This window comes from Lipomyces doorenjongii, assembly GCF_038497915.1.
Source record: "Lipomyces doorenjongii strain NRRL Y-27504 unplaced genomic scaffold V1508scaffold_15, whole genome shotgun sequence".
NCBI classification, from domain to species: Eukaryota; Fungi; Ascomycota; class Lipomycetes; order Lipomycetales; family Lipomycetaceae; genus Lipomyces; species Lipomyces doorenjongii.
In genome coordinates, this window is record NW_027118082.1 from 132353 (window position 1) to 159447 (window position 27095).

The 27095-nt window shown below is 48.8% G+C and overlaps 12 protein-coding genes and 1 non-coding gene across 13 annotated transcripts; 5 read left to right on the plus strand and 8 right to left on the minus strand.

Moving 5' to 3' along the window:
- Window positions 1–249: 249 nt before the first annotated feature.
- Window positions 250–2515, plus strand: V1508DRAFT_403459 (P-loop containing nucleoside triphosphate hydrolase protein; the record flags this gene model as incomplete). The annotated part of the gene is made up of 3 exons (XM_066938554.1): window positions 250–386; window positions 437–596; window positions 647–2515. 3 exons carry the CDS (start codon window positions 250–252, stop codon window positions 2513–2515), a joined length of 2166 nt encoding a protein of 721 aa, XP_066796785.1.
- Window positions 2516–2684: 169 nt separating this feature from the next.
- V1508DRAFT_384124 (RNase P subunit p30-domain-containing protein) lies at window positions 2685–3817 on the minus strand. The gene is made up of 2 exons (XM_066937762.1): window positions 3616–3817; window positions 2685–3565 (listed from the first exon to the last, which is right to left on the minus strand). The coding sequence occupies exons 1-2, from the start codon at window positions 3734–3736 to the stop codon at window positions 2790–2792; spliced, it is 897 nt and encodes a 298-aa protein (XP_066796786.1). The 5' UTR covers window positions 3737–3817; the 3' UTR covers window positions 2685–2789.
- A 34-nt stretch (window positions 3818–3851) lies between these two features.
- V1508DRAFT_414519 (uncharacterized protein) lies at window positions 3852–5651 on the plus strand. The gene has a single exon (XM_066939940.1). The coding sequence runs from the start codon at window positions 3958–3960 to the stop codon at window positions 5593–5595; it is 1638 nt and encodes a 545-aa protein (XP_066796787.1). The 5' UTR covers window positions 3852–3957; the 3' UTR covers window positions 5596–5651.
- V1508DRAFT_368351 (CDP-alcohol phosphatidyltransferase-domain-containing protein) lies at window positions 5603–7414 on the minus strand. The gene is made up of 4 exons (XM_066937406.1): window positions 7176–7414; window positions 6988–7049; window positions 6496–6937; window positions 5603–6447 (listed from the first exon to the last, which is right to left on the minus strand). The coding sequence occupies exons 1-4, from the start codon at window positions 7195–7197 to the stop codon at window positions 5759–5761; spliced, it is 1215 nt and encodes a 404-aa protein (XP_066796788.1). The 5' UTR covers window positions 7198–7414; the 3' UTR covers window positions 5603–5758.
- On the minus strand, window positions 7396–8502 carry V1508DRAFT_414523 (U6 snRNA phosphodiesterase Usb1). The gene is made up of 2 exons (XM_066939941.1): window positions 7996–8502; window positions 7396–7935 (listed from the first exon to the last, which is right to left on the minus strand). The coding sequence occupies exons 1-2, from the start codon at window positions 8461–8463 to the stop codon at window positions 7693–7695; spliced, it is 711 nt and encodes a 236-aa protein (XP_066796789.1). The 5' UTR covers window positions 8464–8502; the 3' UTR covers window positions 7396–7692.
- Window positions 8503–8683: 181 nt separating this feature from the next.
- On the plus strand, window positions 8684–9528 carry V1508DRAFT_63904 (uncharacterized protein). Its single transcript, XM_066942990.1, has one exon. It carries the CDS (start codon window positions 8814–8816, stop codon window positions 9486–9488), a length of 675 nt encoding a protein of 224 aa, XP_066796790.1. The 5' UTR covers window positions 8684–8813; the 3' UTR covers window positions 9489–9528.
- A 2019-nt stretch (window positions 9529–11547) lies between these two features.
- Window positions 11548–13729, plus strand: V1508DRAFT_352479 (lysophospholipase catalytic domain-containing protein; the record flags this gene model as incomplete). Its single annotated transcript, XM_066936855.1, has 2 exons — window positions 11548–11614; window positions 11667–13729. 2 exons carry the CDS (start codon window positions 11548–11550, stop codon window positions 13727–13729), a joined length of 2130 nt encoding a protein of 709 aa, XP_066796791.1.
- Window positions 13730–14494: 765 nt separating this feature from the next.
- Window positions 14495–14606, minus strand: V1508DRAFT_t37. The gene has a single exon. It is a non-coding gene; the product is annotated as a tRNA-Lys (tRNA).
- A 1099-nt stretch (window positions 14607–15705) lies between these two features.
- V1508DRAFT_414538 (uncharacterized protein) lies at window positions 15706–18795 on the plus strand. The gene is made up of 4 exons (XM_066939942.1): window positions 15706–16218; window positions 16273–16366; window positions 16423–16487; window positions 16538–18795. Exons 1-4 carry the CDS (start codon window positions 15832–15834, stop codon window positions 18569–18571), a joined length of 2580 nt encoding a protein of 859 aa, XP_066796792.1. The 5' UTR covers window positions 15706–15831; the 3' UTR covers window positions 18572–18795.
- On the minus strand, window positions 18735–19900 carry V1508DRAFT_460966 (ubiquitin-conjugating enzyme/RWD-like protein). The gene is made up of 2 exons (XM_066942787.1): window positions 19346–19900; window positions 18735–19291 (listed from the first exon to the last, which is right to left on the minus strand). Exons 1-2 carry the CDS (start codon window positions 19670–19672, stop codon window positions 18884–18886), a joined length of 735 nt encoding a protein of 244 aa, XP_066796793.1. The 5' UTR covers window positions 19673–19900; the 3' UTR covers window positions 18735–18883.
- Window positions 19901–20006: 106 nt separating this feature from the next.
- On the minus strand, window positions 20007–21541 carry V1508DRAFT_414544 (glycoside hydrolase superfamily). Its single transcript, XM_066939943.1, has 4 exons — window positions 21357–21541; window positions 21246–21290; window positions 21027–21137; window positions 20007–20974 (listed from the first exon to the last, which is right to left on the minus strand). The coding sequence occupies exons 1-4, from the start codon at window positions 21420–21422 to the stop codon at window positions 20276–20278; spliced, it is 921 nt and encodes a 306-aa protein (XP_066796794.1). The 5' UTR covers window positions 21423–21541; the 3' UTR covers window positions 20007–20275.
- A 558-nt stretch (window positions 21542–22099) lies between these two features.
- V1508DRAFT_414549 (uncharacterized protein) lies at window positions 22100–24470 on the minus strand. Its single transcript, XM_066939944.1, has 5 exons — window positions 24134–24470; window positions 24014–24082; window positions 23871–23957; window positions 23605–23822; window positions 22100–23554 (listed from the first exon to the last, which is right to left on the minus strand). Exons 1-5 carry the CDS (start codon window positions 24146–24148, stop codon window positions 22360–22362), a joined length of 1584 nt encoding a protein of 527 aa, XP_066796795.1. The 5' UTR covers window positions 24149–24470; the 3' UTR covers window positions 22100–22359.
- A 177-nt stretch (window positions 24471–24647) lies between these two features.
- V1508DRAFT_414554 (uncharacterized protein) lies at window positions 24648–26317 on the minus strand. The gene is made up of 3 exons (XM_066939945.1): window positions 25677–26317; window positions 25483–25624; window positions 24648–25427 (listed from the first exon to the last, which is right to left on the minus strand). Exons 1-3 carry the CDS (start codon window positions 26082–26084, stop codon window positions 24853–24855), a joined length of 1125 nt encoding a protein of 374 aa, XP_066796796.1. The 5' UTR covers window positions 26085–26317; the 3' UTR covers window positions 24648–24852.
- Window positions 26318–27095: the final 778 nt, after the last annotated feature.

Consider the following 27095-nt stretch of genomic DNA (forward strand, 5'->3'; position numbering starts at 1 on the left):
CCGGGACTGTCTTCAACTGCCAGAGTACTCCAGCATACTCAGCTTCGAAACTCTTCCATGGCGCGACCGCTGTCGCCGACCAGTTCGAGGGCTCTGCAGCCACAGCGTACTGAGAACCAGGTCCAGTTGGCAATATTCGCTCCAGCGTCGTTATCGGCTGCCAGAGCATTCTCAACCACATCACACCGCTTAGCTGTCGGTGGAAGCAGCGATCGCAGGAATGTGAACCCCAACGGCGGCAATTTTAACATGAACCTTGGAGGTGGCGGTAGTGCATTGGAACAGTATGGCACAGATCTAACAAAGCTCGCAAGCGAGGGAAAGTTGGACCCAGTCATTGGTCGTGATGAAGAGATCAAGCGGACAATCCAGATCTTGTCAAGAAGGTGCTTATTATATGGATTTGTAACATCACGACATGCTAACGATTTTGCAGGACTAAGAATAACCCAGCACTTATTGGCCTTGCTGGTACGGGTAAGACTGCCATCATGGAAGGTCTCGCTCAGCGAATTGTGCGTGGTGAAGTTCCCGACAGTATGAAAGAAAAGTCAGTCATCGCCCTCGATCTTGGAGCTCTGATTTCGGGAGCGAAGGTACTTTGAATTGGACAGTTGTATTGAGGATTTTCTCTAAGATATTATAGTATCGTGGCGATTTTGAACAGCGTCTGAAAGCCGTCCTCAAAGAAATCGAAGACGGGCAAGGCAAGATCATTCTATTTATCGATGAACTTCACATTCTACTTGGTCTCGGCAAGGCAGATGGCTCAGTTGACGCGTCCAATCTGTTGAAACCTGCCCTATCCCGTGGTAAGCTGCAGTGCTGCGGTGCCACCACGTTGGATGAATATAGAAAGTATATCGAGAAGGATGCTGCTCTGGCCCGCCGTTTCCAGTCGGTGCTGATTAATGAGCCTTCAGTTCAAGATGCTATCAGTATTCTCCGAGGTTTAAAGGAACGCTACGAGGTACACCATGGTGTCCGCATTGCCGACGCTTCACTTGTTACCGCCGCGACCTATAGTAACCGTTACATCACCGACCGATATCTCCCAGACAAAGCTATCGATCTTGTCGACGAAGCATGCTCAGCTCTTAGATTGCAACAGGAATCCAAACCTGATCCGATCCAGGAACTTGACCGATCAATCATGACGATTCAGATCGAGCTCGAGTCTCTCAAGAAAGAAAGCGACCCGCTGTCAGTCGAACGTCGCAACAAGCTTGAGCAGGACCTGAAGATCAAGCAAGAGGAAGTCAAGCGGTTGACCGAGATCTGGGAGAAAGAAAAAGTCGAACTGGAGCAGATCAAGACCGCGCAGTCCGATCTTGAACGAGCGAGAATCGATTTGGAGATCGCCCAGCGGACAGGCGACTTTGCTAAAGCCTCGGAGTTACGATACTCAAAGATTCCAGCGCTTGAAAAGTTGGTTCCAAAAGAGGGTGACGCCAAGAGAACAGCGTCTCTTTTGCACGATGCCGTTACTTCAGACGACATTGCCCGCGTTGTTTCGAGAATGACTGGTATTCCGACACAATCTCTCATGCGCGGCGAGCGAGATCGATTATTGTATATGGAAGATTCTATAAAACAGCGCGTCATTGGCCAAGACGAGGCAATCCATGCCGTCGCTGATGCCGTCCGTCTCCAGCGTGCTGGCCTGACGAACGAGAAACGTCCGGTTGCTAGTTTCCTGTTCTTGGGTCCGACAGGTACCGGTAAGACCGAACTCACCAAGGCACTCGCGGAGTTCTTGTTCGACGACGAAGGCGCTGTCGTTCGATTTGATATGAGTGAGTTCCAAGAGCGATTTGCTGTATCTCGACTTGTTGGTGCGCCACCGGGATATGTCGGCTACGACGAGAGCGGCGAATTGACCGAAGCCATCAGGCGAAAGCCGTATGCTGTTCTGCTGTTTGACGAGTTTGAGAAAGCGCACCCGGATGTGTCGAAACTGTTGCTTCAGGTTCTGGATGAAGGCTTCTTGACAGATTCTCAAGGCCGCAAGGTCGATTTCCGCAACACAATTATTGTCATGACTAGTAACATTGGCCAGGAATTTTTAATTTCGGGCAGCGAGGAGGAATTGACGTCTGGTAGAGTCGGTGAGGAGGCGAAGAAGAAGGTGCTTGAGAAAGTTCGCGTGTTGTACCCACCTGAGTTTCTGAATAGGATAGATGAGACTCTCGTATTTAACCGACTATCGAAGGAGTCGCTGCGACGAATTGTGGATATTCGCCTTGCAGAAGTGCAGGAACGTTTGCATGATAGGCGAATCCAGTTGACGGTCGACGATGCAGCGAAGGAATGGCTTGCTAATAAAGGCTTTGATCCACTATATGGTGCTCGCCCGTTGAACAGATTGATTCAGAAATCGTTATTGAATCAGCTGGCGATGTACCTCATCAAGGGACAGGTTCGAGCCGGCGAGAAGGTTGTGGTTACGGTTGTGGGTGGCCAGATCCGCGTGCAGCCGAATCATGAGGAGATGGAGCCCGATGCGACTGTTTGAGTGACTGTAAAAGATGGAGGTGTAATCGATTTATAATGTAGGCAGATTTTGTACATAGTTTTGTCAGGTTAAATATGTGACATGTGGAGGAAAGGATGGCATTGGTTTCGATAGGTTTTCATGTAAATACTCTACTCTTGGGTGAATTTGTAGTATACAGCCCATAACGTATGTATGAATAGAATTATATTTCTAATTGTGGTCGTGAGGATATAGTACAATGCCAAGGTATATCATGCAAAATAATGTACAGTGTTTGGGTAAAATTACATATCTATGAGTCAGTCGCTTTCCGCTTTTTTGACCCCTGACGTGGCAATGACTCGTTCTTCTTACTCACATCCTCTTGCTTCGTCCGCTTTTGAAGCTCTTTCTCGTCCGCTCTCTTGTTGTCCGCCGTCCGCAAATGGTCTTCATCAACAGCTATCTCTACAACCTGCTTATACGACCGCCTCCGCATGCGCGCGTGCACAACAACAGCCCTCGCATCCCCGGCAACAGCCGCCTTGCCCTTCTCCTGCGTAAACCCCCACAATGTCGCCAAATTAGCAACGTCGTACGGCCCACGGCACTCCAACGCGCTCGTAGCCCCGGAAGAAATCACTATGCCTTTTCCCCTTGTCGCGCGAAACAGCGCCGCCGCATTGGAGATCAAATTCCGGCGGGCGTTGTTATCGGCTTGACGTGTGGTCGGGGAGTAGCATATCTCGATCCTGATACCACGTGCGACGGCGGCTCCGAGGGTGCGATGGCGGAGATAGAATGGCAGGCGTTGGGAGAGGTCGAGTGAGATCAGGTCGATGTCTAGGGACGTGCACGCTGCCAGTAAGAGTTTTTCAGTGGTCGGACGGACGGCGAGGATGTCGAATTTGGTGGTCAGGGACGGGAGTGCTTGTGACTGCGCGGCGTCCTCGAGGAGGATTGTTATTCGGCTGAGAAATGTCACATTTGGTAGCGAGGCAGAGAACACGTCGTCTTGGATCGGCGACGTGATGTTTGATCCGATCTTGCCGGAGAGCTCGTAGTCGTATGCAATTGTCGTGTAGCCGACTACATTCATAGGTCAGATTAATTTTAGTGAACAAAGAGCGGGCACGTACGTGCTTGGAGCGTTGCGACTGTGCGGAAGAGATCAGGAATTGGCCCCGTAGAGCGAGTATACTCGACCGCGGACGACGCGGTCACAGCTTTTGGCCACGGCACGCAGAGGTCGTAGAACATGCTGATTTCGTATAATATGCGCTTCGATCTGGCGTATTTAACTTACTGCTGTGGAGAATGCAGCGGCATTCATGGTTTGGGTTTGGAAAATATCGCGACGGTAGGGCGAGAAAATTTGGGTTGAGCGGCGCGGCGCGCACAATATACTCCGAGACCGCTCATCCCGTATCTTCAGCGACCGGCGTCAATACCAATTCCAGCCTTGGCTACAGATATACGCAATGACACCGGCGCAATTACGCCTGCTGGTTTTCCACAACGCAAGACCGTCACTGCGGCTGGCGACTCAGAGACAGTTTGCTGACAGAAATACGCGATTACGGTGTTTGAGTGCGAGCTCGACACAACGAGCCAGCAGTCAGAACAAGAACAGGAATAAGACTAGCAAGACTGCGAAGCAGCCTGCATTGAAGAATGCACTGTTGAAAAAGCAGAATTCGAGCGCACAAAAGAAGGCGGACGCAGGCAAGGGAGGGAAAGGGAGTGCCCGGGAGGCTGTTACTCCGAGCAGACAAGAAGCCCCGGTTGAACAATGGCCTGCGACTAGTTCGTCAGGAAAATGTCAAGAGACGGATACCAAGAAGCCAACAATGTCTCGACAGCTTAGTACTGCGAACAGTGTGACAGACGGGCGATCGAGCGCGGAATCTGCGGATTCGTTCATTTCACAATTCCTCAACTTCACACCCAAGCAGCCTTCTCCGCCGTCTAGCACAGGCTCACCCGAACCAGCTCTATCTCGGAAGCAGATCAGTAGCGTAATACCAGCTACGAACATTTTCATGGACGAGCCGGTGACATTACACTCCATCCGCGCTAAAGTTGAGTCCGAGATATTCTGCACTCCACCAACTGACTTGGTCTCTGCGACAATCACCGGTGACGCACTGGAGGCACTAGAATTCCTTGTCAAGAAGTGGACAGGCGAACGCGGTGTTCCGCCTCCGAGCTCGATCGCCCAAATGCTCGATGGCAACGTGGGGGACGCCGAAAATCTCATCTATGACATTATGAAGTTCCCGCAAACAGTCGTCGACGACGCATTATTACGGCGGTATTTTCTTTTACGACCAGATACCTCACGAGCCGTGGAGGCTATGAAAATCTTCTACGAGCGCGAGGAGAACAAGCAGCGCGTGATTGCTAAATCGACGTACATGATTCCGTTCCGCAAATGTCTTCGCTGCGAGGACGTCGACGGCGCGTTCAAGATCGTGGATTTGACGGCGAATAGTCCGCAGTGGCTGTCGTACGTCAAACGGTGGTGGCAAAAGACGGCGCTGATGTGGATTGCCGGGTCGGCCGGGGTAGTCGAGTTAGCCGACGTGTTTATGAAATCGGATTTACTCGTCACGGGAGGTTTAGAGAATACCGGAGTGATTAAGGTTATGATTATTGCATACTTACTCAATTCCTCGCTCCTGGCATTTGTTGCGTGCGCGTCAAGACCAGGGGATAACGGTGGCAAAGTTCTCTGGCGCCACGGCATTTTCCAAACTACATGGTATATGCACGCGCAGGAGTCGCGCATGCTCAACATGATCGTCGACATGGACATCGCGTGTGTGGAAAACGAGGGGGATGTGTCGCGGCGGGTGTTGCATGAACTTGCGGTGCGCGACCGGAGGTTGGGCGATGATGCGTATGATAACGTTGTGAAGGAGTATTGGGCTAAGCAGGGACAGGGGTTCGAGTGGTCTGAGCCGGATATGGATCCCGCGGAGGAGGCCAAAATTGCGCGAGATGCGGAAAAGATGAGAAAGTTGCATTTGGATGCGACGCAGCAGCGTCAGTTGCTCATAGACGACGAGAACGCTGAGTGGATTAAAAAGGTTTTGCAATCTCAGACAGATGTGTAGATGTATACAGCTTGTAAATATTTATAGATTTATTTCATGATATTATTGCATTCCCGTCTAGATCCATCATAGGGTGGCAGCGTGCCTTGGGAAGGGGAGGCACATCCTCTATACAAAAACAACGAATTAGTCAACTAAATGCAGCGATCTATACATCGTAATTCTAGTTAACTTTCGCAGGGGTTTTGATTGTGAAGCAATTGATCCCCAAATAATCGCAAATAGCGTTAATAACCACCCGGGCCCACGCCATGAAGTATGTAAAGCTGAATATGGCGTAGGCCCAAAGGTAAAGCAGCTCGAATTTGCCGGTGAACAGCGTCATGCCGACCGAGGGCAGCCAGTTGAAGAGTAATGGCGCGATGTAGACCGGGACCATCAGGATTGTCCAGTATGGGAATGCCTGCTTTGTGAGGTGGGCTAATATGATCTTTGTCGTCACTCTTCCGAACGAGAACGACGTCGCGAGCGCGAACAGGACGAGGTGGTTTTCGTAGAGCACTCCAGAATACCGGCTGTTGAGCCAGAAGTAAACCGACAGGGCGGACCACACAAATGGAACCCACTCCCTGAGCGTCGGCCAGAATGGCTTGTGCCGTGACTTTCGCGCTTTGTACACGTTGTAAACGCAGAAAGGGAGATGAGCGGTGAAGAAGGCGAGCGCGACAACGGTGACGAAAATGTCCCGCAGTGGAGTAGCGCCGACACGAGTCGGAAGGAAGGAGGGGACCGGCAAGATGTCTCCGAGCGTCCTTTGCCAGATCTCGGGACCGAAGACGCCGGAAATGATCATGAGACCGACGGCGATGATGATGCCTTCGGTCGGGCCGTTAAAGTAGCCGAGGTAAAGAGCTTTTTGGTCAGCTTGCAGCTAGGAACCCTAAATCAACGCATCCTTACTATGAGTATGATAGGTCTCCCAGGTAGAGAAGAACATAGCGAGGCAGGACACCATGGTAATGAACGCGCCTGTACCGGTGGGCCCGAGACCCATGCAGGCGGTCTCAATGAGGCCGCCGAGTGTGCAGTTCAAGGAGTCAATCCCATGGTCAAAAAGCTCGCCCAATGGCGACGACGATCCGGTCCGCCTGGCTTGTTTCCCGTCGATGTTGTCCATAGTCGAGTACATCCAGAGTCCAGCCGCAAATGAGAAGTACAGCCATGACGGGCCGGGACCGACGAGATCTGGAACGTAGACGACGATGCAGAGAATATTGACGTAGATGAATATGAGGCCGATAAGAGTGATCACGTTAGGTGCCAGCCATAGTGGCATCAGCTGCGCGCAGTAGTTCCAGTAGTGTCGGAGGATGTAGTTCGAAATGAAGGATTTGTCCACGGACTGCATATTAGCCGGGTCCGAGGTAATTTAGAAAACGTGAAAACACATACAGAGTACTTGTACGACTTTAGATGCGACAGCGTCTCGGAGTCGATCAGCTCTGCCTTTTTTTCTAGGAACCTGTCAGTCGGACATTGCCAGTGTTTCTTCGTGATGCCTCAGTTACAAGTTCCCTCCCACCGTTCTCTTACATGCATGAGCTGTCCAGTACCTCGCAAGCAATAAAATATGGACTGACCTAGAGAAACTCCTAATGACATTGTGGAGATCTGTACTAAGTTTGTACGGTTAGACTCAGGGATGCGTTGGTCGGATGCTACAATCTCATCCAAGCCGCGGACGGCTACGATCAGGAAATACGACAGCAACAGATACCGCGAAGCGGACGCGGACGGAGTATGTAAATAGAGAACTGCTGTTACTGTTACTCGTGGTTGGTGGAGGATAAATGGTAGAAATTGAGTGTGTAGAATTTTGTTGGCTTAAATTCAATAGACGTGGAGGTCTCGACTAGCTAAGGGTCCGTGTTCTCGAACCGCCTGAAGTTTGTGCTGGTTCAAGCCGCAGTGGGGCCAGTTACTCCTATTGTGCCCCTGACAACCAACTGAACCAGTAGTCGGTTCAGTTGCAGCCCTTGACAGATTCATTCAACCAACAGTCTTGATTACAGCACATGCCGAGATGACGACGTCTGGCACACGGTGACACGCCAACTAATAATACAACACTATAATACAACGAACGTAATCAGTCGACTACGATTTTAAGTCCTTTCTGTAGACAGTCCGTCCAATCTTAATCTTGACAGCCTCAACCTTCACCTCGAGGGTGTCAATAACGCTCTGCTCAAGCTCGTCGGATTCGTCGCGCCGTGGTCGCTTCGAATTAGCTTGATCCGGCAGTCTCCACGCAAGCGAGACGTGGAAACCCGCGTCGTCGAGAGTCGGATATGACATCGCTTGACAAACGTGGTTTGTCGCGTCGAGAATGGCGGTCAACTGTTGCGCATGTTAGATGATGAAGAGCATTGTGACAAAAAGTCAAGGGCAAGGATGTACCTGATCAGAGGCCGTTGCGCGTAGGGCGTAGAACTCGCGCGTGTGGGATGGATTCACGAGCCAATCGGCGGACGTGAACTTGACTGAGAAGGACGGGAGGTTGTCGTCTATGGCTGCCCACACGCGACGGACGAAATCATCGCGGTCGTCCGTTGCTAGCATGAGCGACTGCGACAATGAGATGTGAAGGGGCAACGGGGCGCCGAGAGGCGAGTGGACGAGCGACGAGGCTGTTGGCGGCACGATCAAATCGAGGCTCGTGGACTGTTTCTCTGTTGGGATCCACTCGCAGTAGACGTGGGTCGGCCACCTGCCTTCGATGTGTGGGCTCTGGCGCGTGCGGCCGCCATGGAGTTCAGGGTCGTCGCCGACGCGCGGCGCACTCGCGTACTGGTCGAAGAACCGGTCGGGTAGCGGCGGCACTGGAGGCGTCGGACGAGTCGAGTCGTCTGGTGGCCGCTTCCGCATTGGCTTTTGGGAGTTAGGGAACTCACGGCAATAATGCTCCTCCGAGAAGCGAAGATCTTCCGGGGTGCGGTAGCGGTATTTTTCTAACATTAGAGACCGCGTGTAACCAGTCACAACTCACCGTCCTGTGACTCCGGTGTGATCAATACGCGGGATATGACGTCATCTCATCTTCTCTAAGGGAGGGCCCCGGGCCGGTGTTTACGCAACCACCACGTCAACCTTATTTCCCATTTAATCAATCAATATTGGACCCCTCTCCACGCGAGCGATATAAATACACCGCGCCTGCTGTTGCTTTATTTTGTATTCTACTGATTTTCATCTATATCGACGACATCATATCAACCATGGCTGCTGTCTCAACGTACGAATCACCACCACCATACTCAACCAGTATGGGGTTGCCCACCAGCACCTACGCATCCAACGACGACGACGACGTCACGCGCGAATGGTGGGACAAATCTGATAGGTCTGCCTCTCACCATCGGACACGTTCTGAATCTCACAAAGCGCACCGGTACAGACGGCACTCGTTCGCAACCGACCCGATCGACAGACTCGACCACTCTTTCGGCATCGGTTTCGAGTACCACCACGAGGGCCCCTTCGACTGTGCTAGTCGCGCACGCAACTCAGGTCCTATGGCGCCAATTGACGCGCTAGTCCGCACAAACGCGCTCGCACTTTCCGCTGTGCCGCCAGCCAAGATCGCGGATGCCGTGAATAACAGCCGGCCGATCGATGGAGTGGCTGTGCCTGGCCAGTCGAATGTGCAATACGACGCCGAGGATATCAATGTTCTTGACGAGTTCCAGAATCCGATGATTGCGGGACGGTGGCCTGGCGAGGACTTTGCTTCTGCTGGAGCTCATCAAGCAGAGTCTGACGCGAACCTTGGTCCTCGAATCAGCACATCGTCAGTCCGATCTTCTTCGTCTTCGTCTTCTGGCAAGTGGCGGTCGTGGGGTATTTCTAAGAAGAATGAGACTGTCGAGGCTGTCGAGTCAGTCATTAAATAAGTCGGGCTTAATAATGGTATCAGCCATTTGTATATTTTTGGTGTTCGGTTTAGGGTTAATGTACAGCAACTGGTTTAGGGTTAAGGAGATACCACTGTGTGGATATGGTGGTAGATGGGAGTTACAATTTGGATGATACAAATATTTATAAAATTGCCTACACATATATATCTCCGCGATGATAAATTGTTTCTGAATATATTTAGTGATATGTCTGATATAGTCTCACAAATGTACATTTTATTGCACATACAGTTCCCCTGAATTCGGTCGATTTTGTTACTCAATTATGTAGTCTTGGGCGAGATAACACCCTTTACTACCCTACATCGTAATCACAATAAATGTCTGTTTATTGCCTAATTAAGGAGATTCATGGGGAGTGACTTCTAGCATCTTTCTTCTCTATCCATCCTCAAATAAGGGTGAATACGTCAGACCACATTTCCTCGAATTCTTCGTCCCAATAATCATGCTCGCCTGGCAATCGTCGAAAGTTCTGCGTCATCGCTTCATTGCGCCATGACAACTCGGGAAGCGGTGCTAATTCCAAAGTTCAAGTGATTTCCAAATATGCACTTCTGCCCAGCGTTCACACTGGCTGACTGAGAAGGCGTCAGCAGAAAAGTCACACACTAACTGTTCCAACGACTTTTGCCTGGTCTTTGCTATCCACTGAACTCTCATGGACCAGTCAAAGTCCCGCAACATTCGTGAAATACTTACGAACGTTCTTGAGTATGTTCTACTCGATGCGCCATCGGCAGAGCTGGCTGTTGGGAATACTCTTGACGAGGCTTTCATCAGGGCCATATCTGAATCAGTAAGAATCACCTTGGGTGCTTCGTCCGGAAATGCAATTGCCTCTGTTATAGAGGTTAGGTTCGATACCGCGCGTAGCAGTATGATTCCACTCACTCAGTTGCTGTAGTACCAGGTGCACGCACTTAGCACAATGCAATCGTCACCGTGCGCAAGTTATTTTCCACAGTTACAATTGCACCAGTGGCAAGCGGAATGTTCGTTTTGTACATTGCAGAACATAGTTGCGAGTCGTCGTTGAATTACTTATTGAGGACGAACTCTCCCAATACAGTCACAGAGCATGCTTCGGGCAAGTTTATGACCGGTGCGGCCATTGTCTCCTTTAGCTGCGGCCTTCCAGCGGTCGAAGGTTACCTGTCAGGAGGCAGGTAGTTGTCAATTCAACACCTGACAAGAACATCGGAGAAAGATTATCAACAATGATTTGCCCGACAACTACCTTATCCGTTAAATGCCACCTTCTTCATCACTTGGCCGGCATTTTTATACATGGAGCTGCGCTGCTATCCAAGCCCCTCGCAAGAATGTTATACGCAGCTGAATCATAACAAAAATCAATAAATGTCGAAGTTCGAAATCCACCGGACAACGAAACTAGATACCGAACCCGATTATAATTAGGACCACAAAGGCTTACTAAAACTCTCAGTTCTCAAACAATTGACTCTCGGATGTACTGTCAGAACAACCCGGCTGTTACGTAACGAGTCTGAACAAGCAATAATAGTAGTAGTGGCTTACTGTGTGGCGCAATGGAATGGCTGCCACGCGTCTGGTTCACGTTGGCTTCGGTTAGTGCGGATTGTTATTGGCTCCGCACACATAAATAGGCGAGATGGCTAATTCCACAGCGTATTCGTACATCAATATTCTGAGTTACTACTAAGAAAGCAAGATGAATTTGCGCGATATATACCCAGCATATTATAATAATCAGCTAACTTACAGGTATCGAGTTGATTGATGACAACATGGCTGTCATTCCGACGAGTGCGGCGTACCCTAACCCGCACGGATTTGTGCACTTCTTGCCCGATGCGGCTAGAGGTGAGGCTGACCGGCCGAGCACAACGAAACTTACCCTTAGTAGTTTACACCGAGAGCGAGCGGGGGCTGCCGGCCATGAATTTTACCACGATCTTCTTGCCCCCTGTAGGTCCAGTCGCTATATATGCTGTCCGCCTACCCATTCTCTTCGCGACTTCTTGCAGTAACGTTCCCTCGGTATATCATCATGGCGAATTCACTGTGGCCATACTTCGTCCTATTGGCCCTCCTGCTCACGCGAGCTGTCTGTGCCGGTTAGTACTGCCGTTCCTCCTCCATTCTCCTGTTGCTAACCACTCGCATTAGAGCTCACGTACCATGACGAGTTCGAGATTATCGCTCGAGCAGAGGCATATCTCGATGCCATGGATCGCCGCGACCTTGCCCTCGCCCGCGGCTTATCCGAGCGCTCGTTGTCAGGATCCGCGAACTACACTCCCACCCACACCACGTGTCCGTCTGGCTCGCTTATTCGTCTCGCATCCACCGGCCTCAGCTCGGAAGAGTCCCAGTACGTCGCAGCACGCCAAAACGTTACCCGCGATGCCCTTGTCAGTTTGCTCGACCGCATCGGCCTGGACAACTTTGACGCGTCTGGCTTTATCGGGTCAAACACCTCCATCAACATCGGTCTCGCGTTCTCCGGGGGTGGATACCGCGCCATGCTCAACGGTGCGGGGTTCCTCGCTGCGGCCGACAGCCGCACTGTCAACTCAACCGACAAAGGACATATCGGTGGACTCTTGCAGGCAAGCACCTACCTCGTCGGCTTGTCCGGCGGAAACTGGCTCGTCGGCTCCGTGGTACTGAATAACTTCTCGACTATCCAAGCCTTGCAAGCAGACCCTGTTGTATGGGATCTGTCCAATTCGTTGCTCGCTCCCAAGGGCGCAAATGTCACAGCCGCAACAGAGTACTACAGGCAGGTCGCAGACGAGGTAGCCGGTAAATCCGACGCCGGGTTCGAAATTAGTTTGACGGATTACTGGGGCAGATTGCTTGGCCAGCAAATGTTCAATTACTCTGCCGGAGGAGTAGGTCTCGTCTGGTCTGATATCGCGGATACCGAGCCGTTCAAGAGTCGCGATCTTCCGTTCCCTATGGTCGTCGCGGACGGCGTCACTAAAGGCGAGGCGGTGGATATCGAGACAGCAACTGTCTTCGAGTTTTCGCCATATGAAATGGGAAGCTGGGATAATACGCTTGGCGCGTTTTTCCCAACAAAATATCTCGGGTCCGAAGTTGTTAACGGCACTCCGGCGAATTCCCAGCAGTGTGTGGTTGGCTTTGACAATGCAGGATTTGTCATCGGTACTTCTTCATCGCTATTCAATATCGCCCCACTGAATTCGACATTTATCCAGAACAGTTTCCTTCCAAGTCAACTACTGTCAGCACTTAGTACGGTGCAGAATGACTCTTATACCCGTGACGTTGCTGTATTTGCACCAAATCCGTTCTTTGGTGTCAACGGGACCAGCGTACAAATGGATCCCCTGATCGGTCTTGCCGATGGTGGCGAAGATTCCCAGAACGTCCCGCTGCTGCCACTATTACAATCAGAACGCGAAATCGACGTTATCTTTGCTCTCGACAATTCAGCCGACCTGGACAGCAACTGGCCTGATGGAAGTGCCCTCATCTCCACCTACGAACGCCAATTTGTCCGCGAGAGCGCCTCGATGCCATATGTACCCGACAACAACTCGTTTGTCGCCCTGAACTTGACGAGACAGCCAACATTTTTCGGGTGCAATGCTTCCAACATGTCGAGCGTCACGCCCTTGATCGTATACATGGCTAACTATCCGTATACTTATCTCACCAACTCATCTACCATCCAACTGTCGTATTCCACTGCCCAAATTGAAGGATTCATAACAAACGGATATAATCTCGGCACGCAAGGCAACGGTACTCTCGATTCTGAATGGGCAGCCTGCATGGCGTGCGCCCTCATCCACCGCGAAGTCGAAAGACGCGGGATCGAGCACACTGCCCAGTGCCAGCAATGTTTGCAAAAGCATTGCTGGGACGGCAGTATTGCGACGAGCCGCGCAACCTTTGGAGAACTAAACCCGGGATTATTGATTAATGCGAATGTGTTATCTACTGCTGCAGCTGGTAGCTCGACAACTACTGCTGCAAGCTCGACCGTGACGTCTGCGTCGACTACGGTGTCGAGATCCGCAACTGCGTCGACATCATCGGCATCGGCGTCAGAGTCAACGTCAGCGCTCGCTTCGACTACACGTGTGGCACCGGCGGCTACTTCTGCCACTTCTGCCGCAGGAGCAGTTAGGGATACCGTCTGGAGTAGCGCTGCTGGTGCAGTTGCTATCGCATTGTTTTGCGCTTTTGGAATTTAAAAGTTTCTGTATTTTTCATACTATTTAGGGACGGACAATAATTGTGGTTGTTGATATGAGAGAGCTGAGAGAAGTAAGATATTCGTGTGGATAGTTTGCTGCTCAAAATAGTCTTGATGATATGGCCAGTATTGGTTTGATTCATGATTCGATTTAAAAAATTACGAATGCCCTCGAATACACTAGCCGTCCGGCCTCCCCGTCCGCACGCATCCGCCGGCGTCCAAGTCCTTATTGGTGATTGGTGAAATCAAAACAAACAAACCCGAGTCCTTTATAAGGACATCTTATTTGTGAGACCGTTCGGTCCCATTTTTGCTATCTCAGAGTGCAGGTTCGTGCGTCACCATAGAAATTGAGCCTCAAACCAGACTGTTCTTCGAGTTTGGTTAGCTTTCGGTCATATTAACCAGATATCTCGAATGATAAATACAATACATAGTGCCGGGAATCAGCCGGTACGGTGACAGACGGGTTGTTCATCTAAGCCCTGTTGCTGAATGCTATGATAAGTTCGAGCAGGGCAATTAGGGGCTTGACTAAAAGAATGCAGTGTTAAACATTTAACAATAAACTCAGGCCAACCATTAGTTATGCAAAAAGCCTTTGTATGATTTGGGGCCCCAATGATGCAGTATCCCAGTCGCAGTCTGCATCCACCTTTTAAATCCCCTATTGCCATCGTGAATTTATCCAATCGTCGATCATTGCACTGGTACAACAAAACGAAAAAAAAAAAAATTGCTATTTAAAAAAAATGAGGTACTCCCCTGCAGGGGCTCGAACCCTGGACATTTCGGTACCTTGTTAGCTACCCACCAAGGTTCACTTGATGTGTCGTAAAAGCCGAACGCTCTACCGACTGAGCTACAAGGGACGAGTACCATGTCTGCAGTTACCAATTGCGACACTATATTCGCTAGATCCGGGTTAGGGTGAGTAAAGACGCCGGACCAGTAATCAATTATCTGCCACATTCCAAGTCATACATAAGATAAATGGCGCGTTGACTAAATTTTAGTTTGTGGGATTTATGTATCACAGTAGCTTCCAGTTTTGTCATGGCGATTTCTTCCGGAAGTTGGGAAATAACGCGTCCAAAACGCGTTATCTCTACGGATTTTCATTGACGCGTCGCTTAGGAAAGCACTTAAATTAGGAAGAGCTAAGGCAGACCGAGTAGTCGGATTACCGATTTATAATGTCGGCCGTATTAACAAAATTTGAATTGTGACCAGCACCACCACCAGGCCAATCGATTCATGGGAGGTGTGTAAACTTGCTACTTGCTTTTTGTTGGGAGGCCCCCCTTTCGGATCCATCCGTCGCGTCCCAATTTCCTTCAGCCCCTTAAGATTTACCACACTTAACGTGGGCATCCAACGATCCAGAGGCCGGGATTCCGTTCTCCCTTGTCACTAAGTTGCAGTGAACGCTCCTAGGTGAGTGGCGTCCTCTCTTCATGAACCCATACCTTCCGTGGCCTGTCTCTGTTTCCCAGCGGACTCAGCATCAATGGGCCACTTATAGTGGCTGTGCCTGATGCTCTTTGAAGCTTGTCAGCACCGAGGTCCCCAATTTCACATCGAATTTTATGTTCTAACTTAATCAGGGGACTGGATCTGCTTCCTGGCTTCTTAGATTCATTACTGCTGAAGCCATTCTGTGTTGATAGCGCTCGGACCGCACTACACACACACTCTGCCCTCATTTCAATACAAAAGGTATAGGTTCATCCTTCGTTTTCTCCTTCTCACTGTCTTGGGTGGTATTGTATATTCATTCGCTTTGCTAACACAACACCCTGATGTTAAGCTCCTAAACGCACTTTGCTAGAGCCTGTCAGAACGACCCCACCATGGCTTATCATCACCATTCGCGATCCTACTCTGCCTCACGACGGGCATCTTCTGGTATGACGTGGGCAGGCCATTCCCATCAACCATCGATACCGGAAAACGAAGGTGTGTGTTGACATTATTTTTTCTGTCGAACAAGTGCGGTTTTCGCTCACGAGTTAATTTTTAGTCTTGACATCACCCACGGACTCCTTCTGCCCCACTTCCGAACCGCCGAATGGCTCCTCACAGCGCTCTCCGCAAATGGAATCGACAGAATATGACCGGTCGGTTGAGATGCTAGTCCAGAATTGGATGGCAAGCAATACGAGCCCAGCGCTGGCTCCGGCTGCTACCACTTTTAATGCCATTGGAGCTTCGCCGCCGACACAAGCAGACGATACCACGCCTAACGTGTCTTCTATTTCCACGGCTGCAAAGTCGGAGATTACCATAGTTAGCGGTCATTCGCCGACACCAGAACTTAATCACTCAGCTCCAAGTTTCAGGTCGCTTGTTGTGTGGGGAAATCGAAAGGTCGTGATTAACATTCCTCATGAACTCATGAACGAGCCAGCGTTGCTGTCTACAACTGAGTTGCGTGAATATGAGAGGACAGTACATGAATGGGCTGTACGGAATTATAACTTGGTGTGTCACGGTCGGCAAATACGGCGGGAGTTGCCTGCTAATATGCTGTTGTAGATCTCTGATCAGTTTCATTCAACGTATGATGCTCGTGCCTTCTATAACGCTCTTACTTGCGGAAATGCTACTGTTAGGATACCAGACGAGACAGGTAACACGCTGTCCAATTTCTGTATGTTTATTGAACTCTGACTAATAACTACATAGCTTGGAAAGCCCACGTCGAGTTTCTGCGAGAGCAGAAGTTGCTAGCCCTTGGCGTGTCTTCTCCAGTAAGTCTGCTGACTCAATTGCTAGTATTAATTTCCAACTAACTGGTCAGGTGCCAAGCGATACGTTCTCGTCTCCTAGAGCAATGACTCCTTCCTATTATGCCATGTCGCCGGATATGAATGCCTTGCTCTCAGGCTACAATGCATTGAATATCTACACCCCGCAACCAGTAGTCGCGAACCCAAATATGTACCATCAACCATCCGTGTCGTCAGTACCGAGAGCTATGGCACAACCGCCGTCAACGCCATTATCCGCTACAGCACCTGCCTTCGTGCCGCCGGTTGTCAACGATGACTTTACTACCTCTGGTCTCAACATCAACTGTGCACAAGGGTATCTCGAGGCGCCAAGTGACTTCGCGGGTGCAATACCCACGCAGAATCCCGGCCAACCGGATATGAGGTCCTTGTCTCATCATCGACGTGCAGTCTCAGATCTCCACGGAATTGACAGTGAGGGTTTTATTAGACAGCCGAAGGCCAGCAAGCGAATCCCCATTGTCGATCCGGATAATAAGGCTGCCATTGGTCCTACTCAGACGAAGGAGTCAACAACTGTTATTGACCTTGATAAGTCAGCTGCGAATGATGCCAAGATGAACCGAGAGAGAACGGAGGAAACGTTTACACCTGATGTGCAGAACGGTACTCCTGCCAACGAATTGTCGACAGCACAGTTGGATGATATTGTACAATGTTTCGCGGAGCATAGTCCTACAGCAAAGAAAAACACCAAACCTCAAAGATCTTCTGTTAATGAGGACGATTCCGACTCAGTCTGGTCCGACAGTGTGGTTAAGGCTCAGCGCCAACGCCTAGTGGTTGAGACCGTGAAACGGAACAATCACATCGACGACGCGGTATTGCAAGCCTGGCTTACCGATGCGTTGTCGAAGAAGCTGGATCCCTTGGAGAAATTAGTCGGTTTGTTGACGGACCAATTGAAGACCTCTCGCAGTCAGCATCCAGAGGACCATGCATCAGACGCTGACGACGAAGGAGATGACTATGCGGATGTGACGAGCATTTCACGACGACGCTCTAGGACTCAGGAGAATGATGGTGCTACTGAGGAAGCGACGGGTGCTTATATTGGGTCGTTGCCGTCGTCGCTCGTATCGCCTGCAGAAAAGAGCGCCCACGACTTGACTATATTAGAGTTGCGTGCAAAGTTGGCGACGTCAACGTCACGGAACGAAGCATTACTATCCGAACTTCAGGAGGCTAGACGTGCTCGGGAGCGGGCTGATTCCATTGTCAGCGAATTAACGAACAAGATTGTTGAGAGCGAGCGCGCCTACAGCTCATTCAGGGCCAAGGTCGATACATATGGCCAGGAGATCGAGAAACTGAAGGAGGAGGCCGAGCATATGAAGTCGAAACATGCAATGGAATTAGACGAGAAGGCACTCAGCATTCGTCGGGATACGGAGCGCGAGTACTTGTATGCAGCCAAGGAGCAGGAGATGCAGAAGGAACAGAATAAGTTTCTGCAGGAACAAGTACATCTATTGAACGATAAACTGAAGATTGCGGCGTCCGACTCCGAGCGTGCTATCGAAAAAGCACAGAAGGATGTCAATCGCGAATTGCGTGAGAAGGAAGACATTTTGAATTCCCGTGCGACTGAGCTCTCATGGCTACGAGGATTGCTTGATACTCGCGTTGAAGAACTCGATGAGCAAGCGCGCATTCTAAAGTCTTCTTCTGGAGAGACCGTCGACCGACAGACATTACAGAGCGCATATACAAGTAACAACTCAGCATTCTTGGCAAAACTGAGGTTTGGCACAGCCATGAGTTTGGTATCAGACGATTTTGTGCAGTTGATCTCCAATGTCTCGGACTCCTTCGTCGCCCGCGGGATATCTCACAAAGACCATCGACGCAGACTTAGCCGTCAAGTCCTGTTAGAAAATATTATGCCACTCAACGAGCATAACAGCAACGTACCGAGCAATCCCTCTAGAATTGGATACAGTGGGGGGTTAAAGGATCTGAAATTAAACCGAGCCGCGACCATTCATGGTTCGGCTGCAGATCGAGAAGAGGTGCGGCGAAGACCGTTCCGCGAGATTTAGAGAGTCTACAGAAGTTTTGATTATAAAATAAAATTCTGCATATATTTCTTTTGGTATCCAAGATGTTAATTTTTGTTGCTCAGGATGGCGGTAGCGCTTACACCTGTTGTGACTGTACAGTAGTTTTCTTGACAAGCATTACTGGGAAGTTAGATAAGTTGGTGGTGAATCATATATTAGTACTTATTGACAAGTCTGGATGCGTAATAAGATGAATTAATGCGTCAGCTATACAGTACAAACTCCGATCTTCAATAAAAGCGCGAGAACAAAAAAAATTATGTAAAATTTCTTGGAAATACGGTATAGACATCATAGCCGTTTTATTCCGACTTTCTTCTTCGGCTTAGCATCCTTACTCTTCAAGGACAGCTTGCTCTGCGACGAAGGAGTAGGTGCGCTACTTCCACGCTGTGTATGTTCCAACGGTCGTAACACGTTCATAGTATCCAGCGCGTTGATAGTGGACGAGCGACCCGAGTCGGTTTCCGAGTCAGAATAAATTGTGGTGGTATAACCGTTTTCGTCTGTATTGTCCGTGGGCGAGGAGAACTCGGCAGAGGTGGTTGCCGATGCGAATGCACTGCGTTTGAGAGCGTGCACACTGGTCATCAACCGGGCCATTCGCTCGAAATCAGCAAAGTTCTCGAGTAACAGCTTTCCCGCTTCTTCGTTCAATGCTGATTCTGGATTCGGCTCGATCAATAGGCATCGCACAACCTATGTAAATGCACGTTAACAATCTCCAGTAGCAAAACTCTAATAAATTCGTACCAGCAAGACATGCCGGAGGTCAACATTGGGGCTCCAATCCCGCTTGAGTGTGTCAACACAAACCTCGCCCGTGCCCACTGCGACATTCGGATGAAAGATCTTGGTCTCGAAATACGCCTTGGGTGGGCTATTCGGATACTCTGCCGGAATTTTGAGCGTCAGCTTCCATGCCCCTTCGGAATACGGTGTGGACGTTGGTCCAAGAAGGTGCAGTGTGATAGTGGTCAAGTCCTGAGGGCCGTCGGACGGAAGCACAATATCGGGATGGCAGGAGGTTTTAAATAAGTTGGCAACATCATTGCGAAGACGAGCCGCTGAAGACGTCATATCTCAGTATAGTAACTGCGAGAAAAGAGAACAAGCGAATGTAGTTGTAACAGTTTACTCTAGTCTCAAACCCTTACCAGACAGCTGCCGCAACACCACGAACTGGCCGGCCTAAATATATAGCACTGAAATTTAACCCGTAGAGTAGGGTACAAATTCGACTCTAAAAGACTGCTGAAATGTTTGTGTGGAGGCTGGAATCACAACGACTAAGGGTGGTCAATGCCGTGAAGCGAGTGGTGCTGTGTAAACGCAGGCTAAGCCATTCCCAGCAGTCAATAAACAAGTCGCGCGCATTGAGCATAACCAGCGTCTCAGTCACGAATGCTATGTACTATGCATGAATATATTAAAATATATGTCAATTTCATCTATACTCAAATAGAATAAATAATACAACTGAATGAATATGCTCAAATAGCCGAACTTAAAAGATGACAAATACCAAATCCAATAAATTTCCTAGTTATACCGGCTGGAGACCAGACCCCAATACCGCTTAAACCCAGTAATACTTGCTAACATACATAATCTAATTAGACCAACTTCACAACGGCAGTGATCCACCGTCACATGTTTCAGTGTCACACACCATAAAGGATATTAAGCAAAAGCGCAGTTCAAGGAGAACTTGGGCGCCGTGTTATCATTGGTCCAGACACCCCAGTGAGTCTCAACACCCTGAATGCCAGAGGTAGCAGGCTTCCACGACTCATCGAAAGCCTCGAAAACAAGAGTGTTGATACCCCAAGCACGAATACCGCAAACAGACTCCTGCCAGAACTTAGCAGCATTATCGACGGATGGAACAGCATTCTCGAAGGAACCACCGCCAGTTGGCCAGCCAGTCTCTCCGACCCAGAACGTGATGTCTGTTGAGCCCTTGGTTGTCTGAATGACCTGAAGAGCCTGCATGATATCGTCAAAGAAGGAGTAGGACGAGTTAGCCATAGTCTGACCTTGCCAGTACGAGAATGCGTTGGCGATGACGATGTCGGCGGTCTGGATGACTTCAGCATTGGCGCCGTCGACAAGAACGTTCCATGAGTCGACGGTGCCGACTGGGGTATTCTCGTATCCGCTTATGCCGTGGACAAGAGTCCGAACTTCATCAATTCGGGAGGCTAGGTCGGAGGCGGGAAGATCGCCACGGTACAAAGCCTCGGAACCGACTGTAACGGCAATAATGTAAGAACTGTCAATCGTAGGTAGATAAGCAGACAAGGCCGCCTTCTCAGCGGCATAGTGCGCGTCATCAGTGGGCCAAACTCCAACGAAAAGTTTGAAATTGGATTGCTTAATCTATTGACACATTAGTGTGTCTGTCTTGGTTAACAGATTCAGGACCACTTACGGCAGGGAGGATGTTAGCTAAGGTGGAGCAGTCAGAGGCAGCATAAACTCGGACAACGCTGGCTTCGCCGCCTATAGTGGAGAAGTCGGAGAGATAGTCAGAAGTCGTTTTCTACAATATGCATTAGCGAATTTAGTCAGTAGCTTGCCATCTAGAGCTCATATCCTGTAGCATGATAGGCGGTCAACAGAAGGATGAGCAAACAAAACCAGCACGTACGCAACCCGCGTCGTAATTTCTCTGGACACCGAGATCGAATCCAAGCTAGAGAAACCCAGTCAGTAACTTCTACTTTAATATCGTTCGCTTCACAATGCACCGTGAACATACCGAGCCAATAGCTGACACGCAGCCAATGACCGACGTAAGTGCAGCAATCGCAGAGGCGAACCGCATTTTTCTGAATTTGTAGCAGAGATTTGAACACCGCAAAACGAGCGACTAGAGGCGAGAATCGAGCAACGGAAGAGGAAGAGTTCGACGCGTCGGTTGGTGAGTGCGGAGATGGGGCAGGAACGGGTAGCAAAGTTATGCTCAGCGGCAGGAGCGGCGCAACAGGCCTTGTCGCAAAGTTCTCGCGCCACTAACTAAATCTCTCGCGCGCCCGGAAAAGTTCGAACCATCAACATAAACAAATCCAGCGCGTTATTTATACACTAATTAAGTACTAAGCCCGTAACATTTAATCATATGTGCCTGCAAAAGAACTAAAGAAGCTATAATAGACTAACAGTTACCAACAATCAATATCTGCAAACAGTATAGCTTCTTACAGATGCTTATGTGCTATTTGCGGTGGTCGAGGATACCCCAATCCAGGAAAACACAGTTATGGTACATAACCATTAGTTTATGTGCATTCATGGTTTAGATGCACCGCAATTGTGACTAAGAAATGGACAGCATTTGTATCTTCTTCGGCTTAAACGGCTCATAGGGTTTAAATTGTGGTGGTGATACACAGCTCCTAATCCTTGATCTAATTTATTTGCAGGTACAGAGCAAATGCAGAGCGGTGTTTTGGGCATTTGTATATCAAAACCTTCTAGTGGACGTCAGTACCAATCGAGAAGGTCTTTGTGTGATATTTTACAATCCTAAATGGCCACATATGTCTGGAAGTGCACTGGCCCAATCTCCAGTAATTGTTGGAAATTCGTGGCAGCTGACACATATACACACTGACATCGCAGTGAAGATACTTGCTAGCATGCATCGCATCATTCCTATGATGATTAGGACGCTATTGTTTATGAAGAACAGGACAATGTACTATATTCTGGAGCGTATGGGGCTTGTTTGCTATTTGCCTTCCCTACTCCTTGTCATGGTCTCAAAGCTTCCGTACCCTCCGACTTTGAAACAAGACCTCGTAAACCCCATCCAATATAAACTCCACACCGCATCGTTGCCGGACGAGCGGCAGAGCAAACCATGTACTGACTTCTCCTTTGCGGCTCCAATACTCAATATCGTCTCTAGATCGAGGAGCGTCAACGAATAATTTCCAGAAATCATGTGCACGCAAATCTGGTACGATCGTAATGATTTCCGAATTCATCAGCCGCCGATCGTCCAACATCAACATACGTCGAAACAATGGAGGAAGTATGCCTAATGTCTCTAGCTGTGCTAGACGGTGCCTTATTTCGTATCCTGTGATCCTCAGGAGTTTGTTACGGGCAGAATGTGCTCCGTGGTGAATATCCTGTGACATAAATGGCGCAATGTACGGACGCGCCTGAGATACAATAAAGTGATTCACGTTGAACAGCTCTGAAACTCTGGTATACGGAGCCTCCCGCTCCTCGCGCGGCGTTGATGTCCACGATTTCCATCGAATAGGTGCACCAGTTGGGGACCACGGTACAATTTCGCCTTTCTCGTTTTTGCACATTAATTGAACCTCTTCGTAGAATCCTGGAAGTGCATTACTTGCACATGCTGCGGACCAAATCAGGACATTCGGAGTGGTCAGGAAGTTGAACAGGGTCGGCACGTACTTATCGTTAGAGTGTACCGTGATATTAAGCACACGTCGCGTGCGTGCGTAAGCTTCTTCAAATGTCAAGTCACCAATATTATCTTTCACAACTTGCTCCAGTATTTGAATATCGAGAAGATATCCTTTGGTAATCAATCGTTTGAGCCTCTGCAGGCCCTGATATTGCTCAGGAGGTCGTTGCTTTGCAAACGCGGATAAGTCGATACCTTTGCCATTCAGAAACTCTGGAAGTTCGTCGTCTCTGTGGACGCTAACAAGTGTAGCAATCAACGCACCAACTCCTACTCCGGTAATAATTCGAGGTAACAGTTGGTGCTGATGGAGCGCACGTACGACACCAAGATGTGTCAGACCGAACAAGATACCACCTTGCAAGACCAGCGCTGATAATCCATAGGACTGCCGAGTGTCATGGACCAAGTCGAGTTTGGCTTGAGTCGACAGAGTAGACGATGGATGATTAAGTAGATAATGCAAACTATCTATAACCTCCATATTGTATTTCTCAATCAAAAATTTCGTCCTGGCTTCAGGTTTAGTAAGTACTCGCAAATGTAATCAAAAATTCCATACCCCGTGTACGTGAAGAGTTTCTTATTCGCAATATTGCCGAGATTGCGGACAAGTCCAGACCGCAGGATATTGGTCAACGCGTTAACATCCTCCATTTCCTTTGCCTCCATAATTGCGTCGAGTCGCTCCGAGATAAGCTTATAGTCGTACATGGATGACTTTGGATTCGCGCGCCAGAGGTCATTTCCCAGCAGGTTATCAAGACTGTAGGCCAGATCCTACGACTTGTCAACACTCACACTCTGTCTTTGCCACTCAATACCTACCAGCCATTCGTCATATGTGTCCGCATTCCGCATTTGTTCCAATACTTGTGCTTCTGGCCGACGTGACAAGATCAAATTCCAAAGTTTCTATAGCAGGTAATCAGACATTTGAATCTCAAACACAGGCTTTCATAATTACTCACACTATGCCAGAAACCCAGAACCTCAAGTAGCATAGAGATCAATGATATCAAGAATCCCGTCAAAGTAGACTGCAGAAAACGCATCAGCTTCCTCTATAACATATAGCAAGTGAAACCTACTGGTATTTTCCACATGATTTCTGTATATGCGCTATCAAATTAATTGCTCAATCCAGTTAAGTATGATGACTCGGAAGTAGATATCCACTCAAATCCAAGTAACAAATATACACCACTGGAAGAGCGGGGTATCATGAATGTGGCGACCAATGCGGATCAGTTTACCGAATCGTAGAAATTATTTGAATTGCACGGCAAAGAATGATATACCATCAACGTGGTCACAAGATAGACCTGGCGGTTTACTGGTCGCCCGCATCTAAATGCTGCAATGCTGCTATACAATGGCTTCTACATAGCTCTAAGCGTAGCGTGTCAAGGCCGGTTGGAAGTAGAGGATAAGCTTTCATGTGATTATTACGCAACCCTTAGCCGCAAATGTGTGTCCGAACCGGATCAACGCATTACTGTGTCCCATCTACATTTTACTATCATATTTGTAAAACTGCGAGGATCTAACACGTGGAGTCACATAGGCACATGCTGGTCGTCATAAGTTGTCTGTGAAGTTTAGTCGCAGTTCTAGTTAGTTACATGGATGATGGAGGCAGGTAGTACAAATGCTTAGAATGTTAATTAAATCAGAGCGTTAAACATATATATATAGACCAGAGCAAATGAAATAGAGCAAATATATCAACCAAATCCGTTCGCCGATGAAAACAAAATTCCGATCTATATGCGACAATGACAGTTTCACCAGTGCATATGCTGGACGTCTACAAAAACCAACTGTTTCTCTTCCAACCTTTGGTGAACAAATGAGTAACACAAGCTTGCTCATGGCTGTAGTTGCTTGCATTAGAGTGTTTCTGTCCGTTGCCGAAATACTGAATTGGCAGAGCCATAACCGCGCCGCCCTCTGTGGGCAATATCGTCGGCTCCGTCATACCATAAAATTGTGCCCAAGATATATCCTTCCGCTTGTAATTCATCGAATCGATGAGTGCGTCAGTCCACACGCCCGGACCGCTAATTTCGTAAATATCTTCCGCTGAATACCGTGGCAGTAGTGCTGGATTCGCTTTATTCTTCAACTTGGCCAGATGATGTGCGTGTGCCACTACTCGAACAATGGCTGTACGGACCGGTCGTGCAAAGGGTTTCGAAACGATTGTGTACTGAGCAAAGCCAAAGGGACGGTGCCAGCCCCATAGCTTCTGAGATTCTTCCATAGCATACGGCTCATCAATCTCCACACCAACAATGATATCGGCATCCGATTTCCATAATTTCTCAGGCAGCCATTCCGCTATTGGCTTTCTGCAATAAACATCTATATCTGCATAGACGCCTAGTAGGACATCAGACAATGCCAACCATAACTCCAGTCAATCAGTATACAATACCTCCATACAAATACAATAACAGGTATCTCAGTAGATCAGCCTTCAAAACGGGATTTGGAAACGAATTGTATAAATGCACAACCTGTGGCGCACTTAAAAATGCTTTTTCGACAAATTCCTTCGCAGTGACATCATTCATGAGCTATTTCGTTAACAAAAATGGTAGCATGCTACATGGTATAGTGTGAACATACCACATGCTCGTGCTCAGGATTAAGTCTCGACCATGACGATACCGCCTTCATATATTTCTTGTCGACTTTCTTTGCGGTCTGGAAAACTTTTTTGGGCCATACGTCCTTATCATACGAGCCAGCATACGACAGCTTCAAGTTCACCAAGACCGAGTCAAGGAAGTTCTCAAAAATAACATCGGGTGCACGCCGATAGACGGAAACATGTCGAAATGTCGGAATCGGGGAGAGCTTCAATGGAGGATCAACATTCTCGTGCAGCTGGATTTGACGATAACGAACAAGCGACAGCCAAAGCGCGGTCGACACCAAGAACGCGACTAGAAGGATTTGTTGGCGATTTTTGCCCGTTAATTGGGTGAAATGACGATGACTGAGACCCAATATCATGCTAGCCATGTGAGCCATGTGCACCACCAGCTAAATAAAGAACGAACTCAACGACACATACAATTGTATGACGCCGAATGATGGTGTATTGATTACTGAGAATCTGGACGCGAGATGGAGAAAGAAGAACCAGCGGCACAAAATACGAGAAGCAGCAGCCTGGAAAGACAAGGCGCAGTTAACAATTGGAGGTCTTAAAAACAAGCTTGGTATGTACCGCTGGAAAGCGATGCAGCAGGAGCAGCATCCAACTCTAATTTGAAGTTAAGCTTGTCCTGGTTCTATTCTACCGGAGCCACTCTCTCAGCGTTATATAGATCCCCACCAATTAGTACGCACTGTGCAAGGCGGCGCCCTGTGATATTCCGTACATCTGGCCCATTTTAGCTGCATCCAGATCCTGGGGAACGTAAGCGGAAATTTTAAGTTCAACGAACTACACTAACTTTACGCAGGAAGAGTCTGTTTAACATCAGATTCTATTTAGACCAATTAAATTGTAACTGATTCAGCCAGTGCAGCTCATTCTAATGTGGAAGTAAACTGCCAGTTTATCAAATACTCGGCGTCGGATATAGAGATTGCGGAAAGAGCTATTACTGCTGATGGTTGGTGCGAAGCAAAATGCAGCCTAGTGAAGGAACAGTTATTGAAGAGTTGCGCAGTCTGTGAAAGTCAGGCTAGACGACATTATATATACCATTTCTATTGGCAAGACAAGTGATGGATATTCTCGCGAAGGCTGCCCTGTCAATGCACATACAAGAGTATAAAAGAGTGGAGTACGTAACGTCCCACGACCGCAACGTCGTCGCCGGTAATAATCCGTAATAGCTCTTGTACTTCCGGAAACACAAAGCCAATAAGCACTTGTATAATCTATCAAGTCCATAGTACAATGCATGATGACCAAAATATTGAGAATCATGCTGATGACGTCTTTCGAATGATCGTCGCCTAGCACAGCATAGGCGGCCACTTGCATTTGCTCTAGAAGCTCTGTAGAAGCGCGTAGTCTAGCCTAGGAGG

Bases quoted from the DNA above. Each gene is read 5' to 3' on its own strand.
- V1508DRAFT_368351 (XM_066937406.1), bottom strand. From the start codon at position 7,197: ATGTCATTAGGAGTTTCTCTAG. The intron at 7,050-7,175 runs GTCAGTCCATAT...ACAGGTTCCTAG, and splicing joins GTCATTAGGAGTTTCTCTAG to AAAAAAAGGCAGAGCTGATC. The intron at 6,938-6,987 runs GTATGTGTTTTC...GCTAATATGCAG, and splicing joins TAAAGTCGTACAAGTACTCT to TCCGTGGACAAATCCTTCAT.
- V1508DRAFT_414538 (XM_066939942.1), top strand. From the start codon at position 15,832: ATGGAATCGACAGAATATGACCGGTCGGTTGAGATGCTAGTCCAGAAT. The intron at 16,219-16,272 runs GTGTGTCACGGT...ATGCTGTTGTAG, and splicing joins CTGTACGGAATTATAACTTG to ATCTCTGATCAGTTTCATTC. The intron at 16,367-16,422 runs GTAACACGCTGT...ATAACTACATAG, and splicing joins TAGGATACCAGACGAGACAG to CTTGGAAAGCCCACGTCGAG.
- V1508DRAFT_63904 (XM_066942990.1), top strand. From the start codon at position 8,814: ATGGCTGCTGTCTCAACGTACGAATCACCACCACCATACTCAACCAGT.
- V1508DRAFT_384124 (XM_066937762.1), bottom strand. From the start codon at position 3,736: ATGTTCTACGACCTCTGCGTGCCGTGGCCAAAAGCTGTGACCGCGTCG. The intron at 3,566-3,615 runs GTACGTGCCCGC...CTATGAATGTAG, and splicing joins AGTCGCAACGCTCCAAGCAC to TCGGCTACACGACAATTGCA.
- V1508DRAFT_414554 (XM_066939945.1), bottom strand. From the start codon at position 26,084: ATGGCTCACATGGCTAGCATGATATTGGGTCTCAGTCATCGTCATTTC. The intron at 25,625-25,676 runs GTATGTTCACAC...TTAACGAAATAG, and splicing joins ATCCTGAGCACGAGCATGTG to CTCATGAATGATGTCACTGC. The intron at 25,428-25,482 runs GTATTGTATACT...ATGTCCTACTAG, and splicing joins GTTATTGTATTTGTATGGAG to GCGTCTATGCAGATATAGAT.
- V1508DRAFT_414544 (XM_066939943.1), bottom strand. From the start codon at position 21,422: ATGCGGTTCGCCTCTGCGATTGCTGCACTTACGTCGGTCATTGGCTGC. The intron at 21,291-21,356 runs GTATGTTCACGG...GGGTTTCTCTAG, and splicing joins GCGTGTCAGCTATTGGCTCG to CTTGGATTCGATCTCGGTGT. The intron at 21,138-21,245 runs GTACGTGCTGGT...TGCATATTGTAG, and splicing joins GAAATTACGACGCGGGTTGC to AAAACGACTTCTGACTATCT.
- V1508DRAFT_460966 (XM_066942787.1), bottom strand. From the start codon at position 19,672: ATGACGTCTTCAGCGGCTCGTCTTCGCAATGATGTTGCCAACTTATTT. The intron at 19,292-19,345 runs GTACGAATTTAT...GCATTTACATAG, and splicing joins ACCTCCGGCATGTCTTGCTG to GTTGTGCGATGCCTATTGAT.
- V1508DRAFT_414549 (XM_066939944.1), bottom strand. The intron at 23,958-24,013 runs GTGAGTAATTAT...TACCTGCTATAG, and splicing joins TTCTGGGTTTCTGGCATAGT to AAACTTTGGAATTTGATCTT. The intron at 23,555-23,604 runs GTATGGAATTTT...ACCTGAAGCCAG, and splicing joins AAACTCTTCACGTACACGGG to GACGAAATTTTTGATTGAGA.
- V1508DRAFT_414523 (XM_066939941.1), bottom strand. From the start codon at position 8,463: ATGCGGAAGCGGCCACCAGACGACTCGACTCGTCCGACGCCTCCAGTG. The intron at 7,936-7,995 runs GTACATCCTTGC...CATGCGCAACAG, and splicing joins GCGCAACGGCCTCTGATCAG to TTGACCGCCATTCTCGACGC.
- V1508DRAFT_414519 (XM_066939940.1), top strand. From the start codon at position 3,958: ATGACACCGGCGCAATTACGCCTGCTGGTTTTCCACAACGCAAGACCG.